At 46.1% G+C, this 13532-nt stretch overlaps 1 protein-coding gene across 2 annotated transcripts; it reads left to right on the top strand.

The window, feature by feature from the left end:
• The first annotated feature begins 1472 nt into the window (after window positions 1–1472).
• On the top strand, window positions 1473–8719 carry INKA1 (inka box actin regulator 1). Of its 2 annotated transcripts, none has more exons than XM_063296446.1 (2): window positions 1473–1624; window positions 7800–8719. In XM_063296446.1, exons 1-2 carry the CDS (start codon window positions 1574–1576, stop codon window positions 8667–8669), a joined length of 921 nt encoding a protein of 306 aa, XP_063152516.1. In that variant the 5' UTR covers window positions 1473–1573; the 3' UTR covers window positions 8670–8719. The 2 variants fall into 2 exon arrangements, with proteins under 2 accessions (XP_063152516.1, XP_063152517.1); XM_063296447.1 differs by lacking the exon at window positions 1473–1624 and adding an exon at window positions 7039–7401.
• The last annotated feature ends 4813 nt before the right edge of the window (window positions 8720–13532 follow it).

Below are 13532 nucleotides of genomic sequence, written 5' to 3'. Positions count from 1 at the left end.
TTTGTAACTCTATGATTCCATTCCATGGTAATCCATGGATAGCTGTTCAATGGTTTACTGGATTAAGTCAATCACCCAGTTTCCCACAGACTAAACCTGGCCTGCAAACACATCAATGACCAATAGGTGGCGGCAGAGAGAAGATACAGGAAAACTTAAATTCTTGGTGGTCATCTAGTGGTCATCCAGATTTTTGCAGTCCAGATCTGGGTGATCTACACAACACATTAAGCCACACATTAGCTAACCAACACTAGCCTGCTGCATTTTGTCAATCCAACCTTTCTCTCTAGTTTTAAGACCTATTTCCTGAAAAAAGAAAATCTGTTCTATATCATCTTTGGTGAGAACAGAAAAGGTGTAGTTTCTGAGCTTCCCACAACAAGACAGAAAGGAAGCACCAACCACCCCTGCAGGAGCAGGAAACGATTTGTAGTCAAGTTTTGGAACTGCAAAATGTTCCATTTCAGCCACTATGACATCTATTAAATGCATATGCCTCCATTTAGATGTCATGCTTTTAAAGCATTTTGCTAATACCCCAAATTATGAAGTTGAACCTTTTTAAAATATTGGTATAAATTCATAAAACAAGTCCAGCCTTCAGATGCTCGGATTTAGTCTTGGAAGATACATTCATGATGAAATATTTGTGTTCCTGTGAATAGGCAGTGTACATTTCCCTCCCATAGTCACAGCCACTCCTCCCCAGTATTTGGATGAGGGAGCAGGGCTTCTACTTCACAGCACTTATCCGCCCTGCAAGCTTGAGCATCTTCTTCTATATTTGGGTGATGCCAAAAGTGTATGGTGCCAATCATATAATCAAAAGTATATATCAATAGGAGTAATAAGGTATATCTAGGAGTGAGTATAAAGGTAGTTTCCACTGGAATGTGAAATCACCCCCTTTTTTCTCCAGGTGGGAGCAGGCTCCTGCCTCTTTCAACAGCAGCAACTGGCAGGACGAGCGAGAGGCTGGTCAATAAGCAGGAGGGCATCAAACGTCGCATCCCCGGTCCGCCCCGCCGTGATTAAAAGATACATGAGGGGAACGACCTCAGTGAGAGGCTACAAGCCCAAGGGCTGCCGCGGCTCTTTTCTGGGGCAGGATTTGGCCATCAGGACGCTTCTCGCCGGAGGTCGGCTAGAGCAGCGTGAGCGATCCGCCACAATCGCATAGCTCCATTGTGCCCGGGGGGGGTCCCACCTCCGAGCGGACCGCTTGCCGCATCGACCCCTCTTTCTCTCTGCGAGACCTTTTGGCTCCTAATATTGTCTCTAATTAAATTACAACCGGTCCAGGAAGCTCAGGTTTCAGACAGCTGTTTTGCCCGCTCATTGGCTCTCGGTTGAGCAAAGGGGGCAAGGCCTCGGGCGCTCATTGGCTGCTGTGCCAGAGAAGGGCGGGGCTCGGTCTGAACCAAAGGGTGCGCTTCGCTGCCTTGGGACTGAACGAGGGAGAAGTTTTCAGCGCCTCCTGCGTCGGTGGCTGAGCCGCAGCCTCTTCTCGCCCTCGCTGGACTGTGCGGTCGGTTCCCTTCTGCTGGCAGCTGAGCGCCCCAGCTTTGGCATGCACAGCGCGCGCCTCGACGCCTTCGTGAGCCACCTCCGCGCAGAAGTGGTAAATTTGCGGGGCAAAGGGGGGCAAATCGGGGCTGGGGCGGGGAGTCCTCCAGAGGACTCACGGTTCACGGAGGCGCGTGCATGGGAATCACTGATTGTGGGGACCCAGGTAGTGCGCCCCCCCACCAAACATTTAGTGTCTGATCAAAAGAGGAGGGCGCTGAGCGGAAGAGGGGGCGGGCCAGGAGGGGACTCCCTTAAAGACGATCTATCCCGGGGCAGCAACGGGGACTCGCGCAGTCTAGACGAAGCAACGCCGGCGATAGTGCCTGTCTTGTGACTTCCATTCTGCGGGAATGGCTGTTTGCAGAAGACTGCCCCAAAGTCTTCCAGGCAGCAAGACGGGGCATGCATCTTCTGCGCCGAGCTGAGTGAAGTCGTGCGTGTTCCGCCCAGGCTGACTGAGGAGCTGTCAGCCCACTCCTTCGCTTATTGTTGAGGCAGGCGCTGCCGCTGCGTCCCGCACTCTGGCTAGTTGGGGCTTCGCTGGCTGTAGCGGCGGGCCGATGTCACTTGGGCCCCTGTGCCTTTGAAGTGGCTGGATTGGGAGGGCTGAGCGTGCTGCGGAGGAGACCAGAGCCGCTGCCCGCGATCCGAGGCAGACTCCCCAAGGGTCAAGTAACGCCCTCCCACCGGCCCCGGTGCTACCTACTTCTGAAGACATAGGCACCGATCGGGCAGCCTGGTGAAGAAAAGCCTTCCAACGATGCCCGAATGTGCTGCTTCGCCCGTCTCCTACTGGGCCTTGGCCCTCAAAAGAGAACCTGGGATTGGGGAGCGGTGACGATCCCCGGCTCAATTCGTACCGAATCCAGCAACGGTGAAGGGGAGTCTGAGCGCAGAGAGGGTTGCTGGGTGGGTCCGCTGTTATCCAGGGGAGAAAAGATGCGGAGCTAAACGGAGACAAAATTCACCACTGGCTGTTCCCGAAGGTCTTTCTAGAACCCGGCTGTCCCAGTGCCGGGCCTTGAAAGGTGTGACTATACTGAGGACCACCGAATGAGGAGCAGTCAATTTCCCCCTGCCCATTCGCGGTCTGTAATCTGTTCCTGCTGCCCATGATAAAGTGCATCCCAAAAGTTGAATCCTCGCAATCAGTAATTAAAACTTGGTTAGTTATCATTTGTTATGTTGCCATATTCCGCATATAACTGAGGAGCTCTCCCTCCTCATAAACATTGAGAAAGCTTGCTTAGATGTCTCTAACTTTGGTAGCCTTGCCCAGCTTCATGGTAGTCTCAGCTGCTGCGACAAAAACAGAGTTGAGCATCCTGTTTTGGACATCCTGAGAGCAGTCATTATGGACGACCCTCCTACCTTCATCTGCCCCATCTCCAGCTGAGTGCGAGGGAGAAATGTCCATCCCCACATAGAGTTCGCCCTCTAGTGCTCTGTAGAGACATTGCAAGCTATGAATGTGGCCTAGCCACTGGGAAGGAGAGACTGTTACGGTCTTGGGATGTCTGTCTGAAAAGGGGTGCCTGGATTGGCTGTAACTGTCCTGACTTCTAAGTATTTGTATAAGAAATGGCCAGCGTAGAATTTGATAGATCTTGTGCTAGATTATAACAGCATTACAGAACCCGCAGGAATCTGTAGATCTGGGCTGACCAGGGTCCACTTGGCCTAATTACTATTTGGTCAATTGCTTTTTATGTTCTTCTGCCTCTTTGGAGACCACAGCTAGTATCTGTGGGATACCACACTACATTTCTCACAGTGCTGCTGATTAGTGCTCTTCTGGGGCATTGTGGGAACTGGGAAATTAAGATGATGACCGAAAGTCTCCAGTACGCCCAGGTGAGAAACTGGCACAAGTTGGCTTCTTGTGACTTCAACCATTGCCTAAAGATGCCAGGTGCTGATACCAGGGCTGGATTCCACGCTAATCATATTCAACTGCCTTGAGTGTCATTTGGGAAACCCAGTATTTAATGAGAAAATTAAAAGACATGAGTCTTGCTCCGCTTTCAGTTCATCCTCTTAGAACAGCCTCCCCAACCGGGTGTCCTTTGGATGGGTTCAAGTGCAGCCTCCAGAATTCCTAGCCATCATCATTAATAGTTGGGATGGACAGGATTAATACTTGGGAGAGACTGACTTAGTGCCTCCCTGGAGGTCTGTGGCAAGCTTAATGCAGGAAGCTGGAAGTTCTGTACCGATGATGATGATGCTTCATACCTATTGGTCTGATAGCTCCCCAGTTGTCCAAAGTTACTGGCATCCAGGGAAGGTAGTAGTCACTTGCATTTTTGTAGTAGATATGAAAATGCAAAAGGAACAACATGTTTGTTATGAGAAGTCCTGAAGTGGTGTTTGGCTGTAGGAAGTGATGTCATGGTGGAAGGAGCTGTTGGGATAAATAAGACTGAGAGATGTTATGATGAAAACCTCCATAAAGTCTGGTGCAATCTCTGCTTTGTATTTATACACAATGCTAAATTCTTGCCATTCTTTACTGTCACTGCAAATGGGGTCCCTGTAAGGGGCTGAGCAGCTGCCTTGCCAGAGCCATGCTGAGAAATAAGCAGCAGCATTATTTTTCTTTTGAAAACAGGCATGTGTGATAACTCTGATCTCTAAGTGCAGCCCTATAATCTCCCCACATGCGTCAGTCCAAAAATAATTTCATAGGCAGTCTTCCTACCTTGGTGCCTCCAGGTATGTTGAGCTACCATAATTCCCATAAATGTGGTATAATTCAGGAAGGCTCTGAGTTTGATGAAGTTTTTTCTTATGTGTTGTCTAGTTTTGTAAACTATCTCTTTAAAATATTCTTGCTCTGAGGGATGCGTACTTTTCCAACCTGGTGCTTTCCAATCATTCATTCATTCATTCGAGTTTTATCCCACCTTTATTTTGGCCAACTCAAGGTGGCATAAATACCTAATGTTCCTATTTTCCCTACAACAACCATGAGAGGTGGGTTGTGCTGAGAGTGACCAGCCCAAAGCCACTCAGCTTGCTATCATGCCTAAGGGAGGACTAGAACTCACAGCTTCCTGGTTTAAGCACCTGAACCACCACACCAAACTGGCTCTCATGTTGGGAAACAAAAAGGCAGTGCTGGCTGAGATTTCTGACAGTTGTAGTCTCAACACATCTGGGGGCCAACTGGGGAAGTCTGTTCTAATCAATGTGTGCATGGGAGGGTGTCTTATGGCTTTGGGCCCAACCCAAGGGGTGGCCTTTTTTATCCTTTAAGACTTCACTACTCAACAGCCATGTTCACAAGGGCTGCTTCTCCTTGCAGGAGCCCAGACACCAGAAAAGCCTGGGACAGCAGGCTCTGTCTCTCCAACATTACAGTCACGAGGATAGACAGTCCTACCAACAACTGGGCTGTCATGGCTGTTGCTCAGAGCCCTCTGGCTATCTCTGATGTTAGGATATGAGGCTGTTTTGTGGCTGTGTTTTGGAGCTTATTTTGGTTTTAGTTGACAACACTCTAGTGCTATTCTGTTTGTTTGTAACAAGCTGGCTTGAGGTTTTGGAAAAATGCCATATACATACTATGAATAAATAAGTCAAGGCAGACGTTGAAATGTCTAATGTTGAGTTTGGAAATCCTATGTTCCCTGGAGCTGCTGTCATAAGAGAGACATGTTTTTAGAGAACTTTTTTTTAAAAACTCGGTTTTGAGACCAGTTTTACATCTGTGGCTTGTTTAGTGATAATCTAATTATGAAGTTATCAGATCGCAGGCAGCCAATCGGTTTGGAGCTGGCCGTGCCCCATGTGGCTGTTTTAAGCCCCGGGCTCAACTTCTTGTGTTCTTTGCTGGTGTCTTTATATGGGAGTTCTCTGCACCAAGTGTCCCTGTGTGGCTTCAGGGCTTCTCAGCCATAACTGCTCAGGAGGCCACCTTCCTTTTCTTTCCATCTTTCATCCACCCTTTCCCAGAGCTTGTCAGAGCAGTATGGCATGGATCACAGCATGTCAGCCTTTTGGGGGCATCTGGGACCCAGAGGCTCTGGGCTTCTGCTCCTGTTCCAGCTGAGCAGCCACCTTTCCCACTGCCTTTGAAATGGTCTTAGGGACCATCCAAGCTTTGGTTTGTTTCAGTGTAGATTTTTCAACTCAGGGCTGAATTTGGCCTTTGGGTGCACTGGGACCTGCACATCAGGACAAAACTCACATTTATTTCAATATTGCTTAATTTAATTCCTGCTTAATTCAATTTAATTGAATGGAGTTGGTATGATTACTTGCACTGTATTTAATAAGTTTTTCTGCAGTCCTTTTGAGATGATCTCAGGGGGCTGCATACAAGGCTTGGAGGAGGATATACAGTCATATTCCACATGAAAGAATAGTCAGACCAGGAGAATTCCTCTTCCTTTCCAGCTGCTGCTCAGCTGGATTCATATGGAAGTTGCCTTGTTTCTTAATTTCATCAATGCTAGATTTGAGTGGGAGATGGTTTTCTCTTAAAATCCCACCAATTGCTGGCATTTCTGTGATATAAAAGCCTTTTACTGACGCTGCGACTAGGAGAGGGGTTTGAGTTTTTCCCAGGCTTGAAGTGCAACCTATCTATGGCACATGCAGTGAAACAAAATGATATATAAACCATTGTTGTTTTAAAAGATGGTATGTTTAGCCCTGGAACTGTGACTGAAGCCTAATCCCAAAGAGACATTTGTTCCTGGTTTTGAGCTAGGCACTGAGGATTATTGTATGCTGTGTCACCAGAGCAGCTAAAATGAATCATTTCTTGTCGCTGTGTCCAAGTTGTGCCTGGAGGAGCACCAGCCTTTGGTCTGTGAGCTGAACTGCAAAGACTTTTAGAAAGCAACAGGAAGGGGTTCTGCAGAAAGAGGATGGGAGAAGAATAAAGAAACTAGGACTCTGCGATCTTGGTATTTGAGCCCTTGACTCTCCCTTTGCCACTCTAGGACTGAGAAATAGGCAAAACGAGTTCATGGGCTTGTGACAAACCATTTCCCCTGCCAGACCAGAGAAGGCCTTCTAAGGTGTTCTCCCCACTGGCTATGGGGAAACTGGCCAGCCTGGCTTTTATATCCCCTCCCCCCCCCCTGTGCCCATTAGAGCAGGGTCTTCTTTCCCCTGAGCTGCCTTTTCTAGAGCATCTAAATTTTGATATGGTCAATTGACTAATCAATAAAGTTATACTACTAGTAGTAGTAGTACTACTAGAGCACCTAGAAGGGATGTGCCCCTCCTGGCCACTTCCCAGCTGCACAGATTTCTTGTAAGAAGGGCCAGGTGGTGTCATTCTGGCCTATGCAAACATCCTGCCCTTTCTCCTGTGCAACAGAAAAATGGAAAGACCTCTCACTTGCTCTGGGGTTCCTAAAACTCACGAACTCCCAGATGAACTTCACCTTTGCTTGAGCTGCCACCGGTCCAGTCTTTCCCTCTGCCGCCAATGACGTGGCCTTATTGCCTGCCTGAATGGCTGCTTGTGTAATTCCTGCAGACTCTCACACACCCGTTGTGTCATCTTCTGCCGGGTGGGGCAACTCACCGGCTGCAACAAGCTGCTGCTTGTATGGCTGGGGATGGGCTTGGAACGTGCAGATGCTGCTGAAAAACTCTGCCTCGGGGCTGGGGACCTGCCAAAACGAGACAGGGCAAGGGCTTGCGCGTGCAGCTCTGGCTCCCAACTCCACCCCTAAGCCAAGGCAGATTGGTGCCCCTTGCCTAACAAGGCACCTCAGCTCTAGAGCTGGAGGGAGATTCTTGGCATGTACTTGGTCTTGGGAATCCTTGATGTGTGAAACTCCTTAGGCCCTTGAATATCTGGACCAGGTAAGCTGAGTGATAGCATGTAAGTGGTATTTTTTTAATGCTGTGCAGAAGGAAAGGAGCAGTGTGAAAGAGCATCATCAAAGGGTTTGTGTCAAGCAAATGCTTTTGCCTAAGGGGGCCTGGGTCATGTGAGGTCACCAGCTCAGATCTATGGAGTCAATGATCCTCATGTTTTTGTCTGGACTCGTGACCCACACATGGCTTTTTCTGGATGTGTGACATTAAGCTCATGATATACAGAGTAGACTAAGTCGGTTTGAGGATTCCAGCCAGGGTGTAATTTGGGGCTTCTATGCTAGCTATCTTCAATTGTCATGGCCCTCAGCTGGGACTTGAATGGGGCACTTTCCTTGGGTGGGTTATTTCAAGAAAATGATGGTTGCTTTTCCTCCCCACAGCTGTGCATGAAGGAGTCGAGCGAGGTGCTGCGAGGCCAGATGCAGTGCATGATGCGGACACTCCACGATCTGAAGAGGGCCCACGACCGAGAGCTGCGACTGGATCCCCAAGAGATGAGGCTACCCTCTGCTTTGCCTTCCTCAAAGTCCTGTATCAGCCCCCGAATATCGGCTATTTCAGAAGCAGATTCTGCCTGTTGCTTGGAGGGGCCTGTGGAAGAAGAGGTTGCGTTCTCCCCACCCAGCAGCGAGCGAAGCCTGGAGTTTGATTCGGGCTACTCAGAAGTATCTGGGAGCAGCTGGCGGGACGAGGAAGGCCCCCCTCCCCTGCGAGCCAGTAAGCTTTCCTCAGGGGGCTTCCTGCGCCGTCGGGTGCCTGCCAGGAGACCCCGGCCAAAATCAGCTTCGGACGCCTGCCTAGAGCGGTGGCGGGATGGCGAGCCCACGGACGCAGGTGACTGGACAGTGTCCCTCTTGTCCCAGAGTCGTAACCGGCAGCCACTCGTGCTGGGGGACAACTGCTTTGCTGACCTGGTGGAGAACTGGATGGACTTGCCTGAAGAAAGCGGGGAGCGGGGGTGGCTGCAGCGTTGGCTGGCCAAGCCCCATGGCTTTTGGCTTCACCTCTCAGGCAATGTTCGCCGCAGGCTGGCTGGCATCTCCCGCGCAGAGCGCACCAAGCGGGACCAGGATGGCACCAAGCGTTTCTCCTGCCCTGCCGGTCTGGGTGGGCGCCCTTCGTTACCCTACTTCCACCAGTCCCACGCCAACATTAGCGAGCTTTCTACAGACTGTAGCAGCTTTGCTGCCCTCATGAACTGTCGAAGCCGGCAGCCCATCATTTGCAATGATGTGATTGGCTACATCTAGCTTGCCTTTTTTATGCTTGCCTATAAATAAATGCCTTTTTTTCTAAGTTACAGCTGTCTGGTGTCTTAAATCTGACCTCTTGACCCCAGTGATAGTATAATTGTGGCCCAGTTGACTCATCCCAAATTAAATATGTCCATTTTTTCCCCATAATGCAACTATAAGAGGAGTCAAAATAAGAGGCAAGGACAATGAATTTTGAATCCAAAGTTTCGTCTCAGGAACCGAGGCTATGTCCTTTTCTGATTCCTTGAGCTGACTTGGCCTTCCTTGATTAAACTATAGACTTGAGTCTAAACTATTAAACTATAGACATGAGTCAGTTTGGTAAATATCAACATGTCTTTTCTATTATTGGAGAGTATAACATTTGAAATTTGGGAGATTTGGCCAAAATCTTGAGGATTTGTCTGCAGGAAATTGTTGCTTGTTTTGGTCCCCAAAGAATGTGACAATAAGATTATTTCTCTTACAGGCAAAACTAAACTAGTGTTTTTCAGAACTCTGTCCCGATACCAAGTTATTACTGGAAAAAGTTAGGTTGCCTAGAACAGATTGTGCTTGATTTTCAGTATCAAATTTGGGAAGTAGCCAATGGGTAGAACCACTCTGAGTTTCTCAACAATGAGGATTTGTGGGGGATTGTACACGGCAGGAGTTGCATTCTGGCATGTTATCTGCAAGGATACCATCCAGCTGGAATTTGTAGAGCAGAATACAACCGCTCTGGTGGTCACATATACATGGCTAAAACAATATTCACGGAAAGGTAAGTCTTGGTCAGAGTAGCAACTGGTGTTCCATTATGTAGTATGAATGATCCAAACAAATTTACAAATGTAAATGCCACAAATTAGTGCAACATTACTTGTTTACCAGCAAGTAAAACAGACTAAGTATCGCCCAAATAAGTATGTTTAGAATTGTAATCTCAATTAGTTATTAAGACCCAACATTGTACGATAGTAATAATATCTGGATCTAATAAATAGATTTGTTTTAGCTTTATCATTTATATTTTAAGATAAAAAGGAAAACTGGATGTAAAAATATAGTAGACCTGGATCACACTTATGTATAGTAGACCTGGATCACACATTGCTGATGATCAATCACATCAGCAGCTTCAAATATCTCTGAAGAATGAATAACAAAGGCCACTAAAGAGCAATACACAAAAAGGTTTTGTCTTTAGTGTTTCTAGATAAATAGAAGCTCAAAGACCCAGTTTGTTTTTCCTCACATTTATCCCTTGGAACAATAATAGGACTAAGGAAGCTGATAACATGTATGACACACAGTTAACAGACATTACAGGAAGCATCTAGAAAGATTTCACATACTTCTTGTAAGGATGATCTGAAGTACAGCATGTTACAGTCAGGAAGGAAATGTACCAGTTGTGATAATCGCACAGGGAAATAACGCTTTTAAACTTTTGCAAATATTTAACTTATTGAGCCAAGAAACTTGCACCTAATCCAGCATTCCATTACCAAAATTAGCCTCAAATTCCCTTGGCAAATTAAAGGGATCATATGTATTAGGGAATCCATACCTGTTGGACACCCCAACAGTACAGTTTTCTGTGTCTCTTTATTGCCATCTAGTGGTGGTCTAGATTTTTGCATCCAGAAATGGGAGCCCTCCTGTGAATGAGATTGCATCCAATCAGCCTCTCTGCTCAGGTAGCCAGTGAGAACCTGCACTTCCATTTAGGGCACATGGTCGGTAGCCATTAGTCTCTCCTCCATGAATTTATCTGAACAAATACTATTTCATGTGGTCACTAGAAGTCGAACATGACTTGATAGTATGTAATCGATCAAATCAATCAGCTCCATTCTGGAGGTCCATGGCAGAGTGAGGAACAAGCAGCAGTATCTGCATTCGCCCCTGCCCTTGAGTAATATTTTTCTGATGGAAATCAAAGCATTGGAAATCAGGGCCAGATTATCAAATGGCAACTGGCAGGCAAAATCTACTAATTGTTCCCTAAAAATTGATCTGCTAACCCAGCTTTTCTCACTGTCTGGCTTAGAGACCAAAGGGGAAGGGGGTGGGAGGGGAAGCAGGCTGTCAGACAGGAAGAATCTAGAAGAGGGTGAGCGCTTTTTTATTGGTACTCTAATTTCTTGACAACCCCCATCCTCTCCCCACCCCTATGAAAAAGGTACTAAAGCAAAACAAAAAATAAATGGCTGGACAGAAAGTCCTGCAATTTTAAAACAAGCTGCTGAAATAAAAGGGGAGGTGTCAATATTATAAGCTAAAAGACCAGAGCCAGAACTTGTGATGACTTCCATTAAATCAATCATGGAAGCGTATTACAGAAGTGATATGGTACACACCTTTATTTGGTATCCTTAATTTACATGACTTCACGCACAATTGTTTTGATCAGTACTTAGTGGGAGTTTTCCACACACTAAGAAGACAGGTAGGCTTGGGAGAAAGGTGTCTTAAGTAACTGATCTCCAGCAAGAAACATTAAGTAATCCTATTCCCTGATAAATAGGCACCCTGCAGCAAAATCCTAAAGGTTTTAAGGTTGTCTCTCCAGACATGTTGGCAAAGTTGATGTCATTAAAAACAAAACTAAAAGTGACCTTTTCAGTTTTGCAGATAAAATTGCTGCATTCCAACCCAGTGGATTAACAGTTGCCTTACATAGAATGCCATGGGCCAGAGGGAGGGGCTGTGATAGCTTTCTGGAGCAGGGTTTCTCAACCTTGGCAACATCAAGATGTGTGGACTTCAACTCCCAGAATTCCCCAGCATTATAAACCTATTCTCACATTACCAGTGTAATCATCCAGGACCATCTGCAATGTCATGCTCGAGCTGATGGGTTTTGGAATCTTTTGAAAAGGCCAGCTAATCTAATGGCCATCATTATGTGCTGTGATCATAATTCTCTTAAAACAAGGACTTGACAGATCATCAAGTAGTGGTTGGGGGGGGGGTTTGTATCTGGGAAACATCAGATCAACTACCACCACCCCTTAACCACTACTAGTTTTGCTTAGTGTTGTGGGTCAATTCAGACACAGGTTTATGAGCAAAAACTCATGGGCTAGTGCATAGTGAACTCAATCAATTGTGGCTTATTCAACATATCATGACTTACTACAATGTGTGCAGTATGGCACTGCATCCTTTCCTTGTTCATTCCATTATGCTAGCTGAATAATATGACAAATGAAACTAAAATGCTCAAGCACAATAAATTTGAAATGCAACCATAATAATAAAAAAGCATTGACTATGCTGCAGAGGGCTGATGGAAGGAGTCCAACACAATTACACTGTGTTGCCTACCTTGGTCTTAAGTGAATGATGCACTTCATGAAAACATATACTCATCAGCCTCCGTGGAAAATTCCACGGTATTCAGCCATCTCTGGACTTCAACCCTGACCCTCTCCTTTCCTACTGATCTTCAGCTTATACGTAATGTCTATAATTATGAAGTCCTGTTTCTGGGTCTTTCCCCTGTCCCTATGGAGATTCCATCTGGCCAACCACCACGGCAAGCATAACAAATCCAGTGAGATTCATTATAAAAATATAAATAAAGACTGACCTAAGAGAGGAGTTTAATGTTCTTACATTCTGAGTTCTTTCTCAGTTTGGAAGGAGCAAGATGTATCACAGAACTAATACAGAAATGTTATCATAATTCCCTTGAGTTACAAGAAGGGAAACTTCCCTCATGAAAAGGAAGCCACATGAGATTGTGATGCTGCCAGTAATACGGTAAACCCTGTGGCCTGTCTGGTTGATTCCAAACACACATACTTGCCTTTTGAACTGTGGGTCTTTCACCAACATGCTACTAAGGGATAAGTGGCAAATCCCCTTTATCACAAGTATTGTTCCTCTTAGCACAGTTACGTGAATGAGCCCTAAAACAATTGGTTTATGAGCCATCATCCTGCTAATTTTGCTCTGGAAGTTGCATCATAAGCCAACGAAAGAGCAACAAAAGCAAGCCTTATTCCAGTTAACACAAGCCTCTACCTCTAATCAGTAGATCTAAAGGATTACAAAAAAAATCTATCTTCAATGTAACAAAAGCCAAGGGAGTTCTCCCCCCTTATATTTACAGTAACAATATATAGGTGGTTGGGTGGTTTATATCTTTCTACTATCAGCCTACTCATGGAAGTTATTGAGTAGTTATGATCTGAACCTTGCACAAAGGGAAAACCAACTTCATATTTTTGTGAGGCTTTTCTCAAAGGTTAATCACTGCCCTGTTAAAAATAGCACCTTTAAAAACAGCAGACTTGATCAGCTTAATTTCCCAGGTGTTCTGTTCGGCCTTTATCTTTTGCATAAACTACACAGTTTGAAGAGGTGCCATCTGTCTCACACATCGAGAGCCTTTTTGGGCTCCAGCCCTTACATCATCTTTCCTTGACCAGGAGGAGTGCCAGACCTGCATTACTAACCGATCCCACAATACCCAGGGGGAAAACACATAAGCATCCTCCAATGTGATAGCTAATTCTGTTGAGAAGGTGTTTTATGAACTCAGCAAGAGTTTATTCAATAAATCATGGCTAAACAAACTACGGATTAGAGCAAAGTGTGAGCCAGCGATGTCATAAATTAAGATATATCAGGCAAGATGTAATTTCATTTACCCCCAATCCTGCCACTAGCTTCTCAGAAGGGACAACTGCTAAGCATTCAACTAGGAACCTTGAATATACAAGCTATATACTGTTCTTGAGCTGTGACCTCTCCCTACTTTCAGATCAGTAGCACTGCTTAAGAATAAATAAGATTTCAAGCTGGAATCATACCTTGGCCCAGTATCAATCACTGGCATGGCAGGGCATGCCATGCTGGCTA

The sequence above is a fragment of the Candoia aspera genome, chromosome 2 (genome assembly GCF_035149785.1).
Source record: "Candoia aspera isolate rCanAsp1 chromosome 2, rCanAsp1.hap2, whole genome shotgun sequence".
Taxonomy (NCBI): Eukaryota; Metazoa; Chordata; class Lepidosauria; order Squamata; family Boidae; genus Candoia; species Candoia aspera.
Note: the sequence above shows the minus strand (reverse complement) of the source record. Positions and strands in the feature narration are given on the sequence as shown.

What these genes read in the sequence shown, in the direction of transcription:
- INKA1 (XM_063296446.1), top strand. Translation starts at nt 1,574, where the DNA reads ATGCACAGCGCGCGCCTCGACGCCTTCGTGAGCCACCTCCGCGCAGAA. An exon ending in GCCACCTCCGCGCAGAAGTG is followed by an intron (nt 1,625 to 7,799) that starts GTAAATTTGCGG and finishes TCCTCCCCACAG; the next exon opens with CTGTGCATGAAGGAGTCGAG.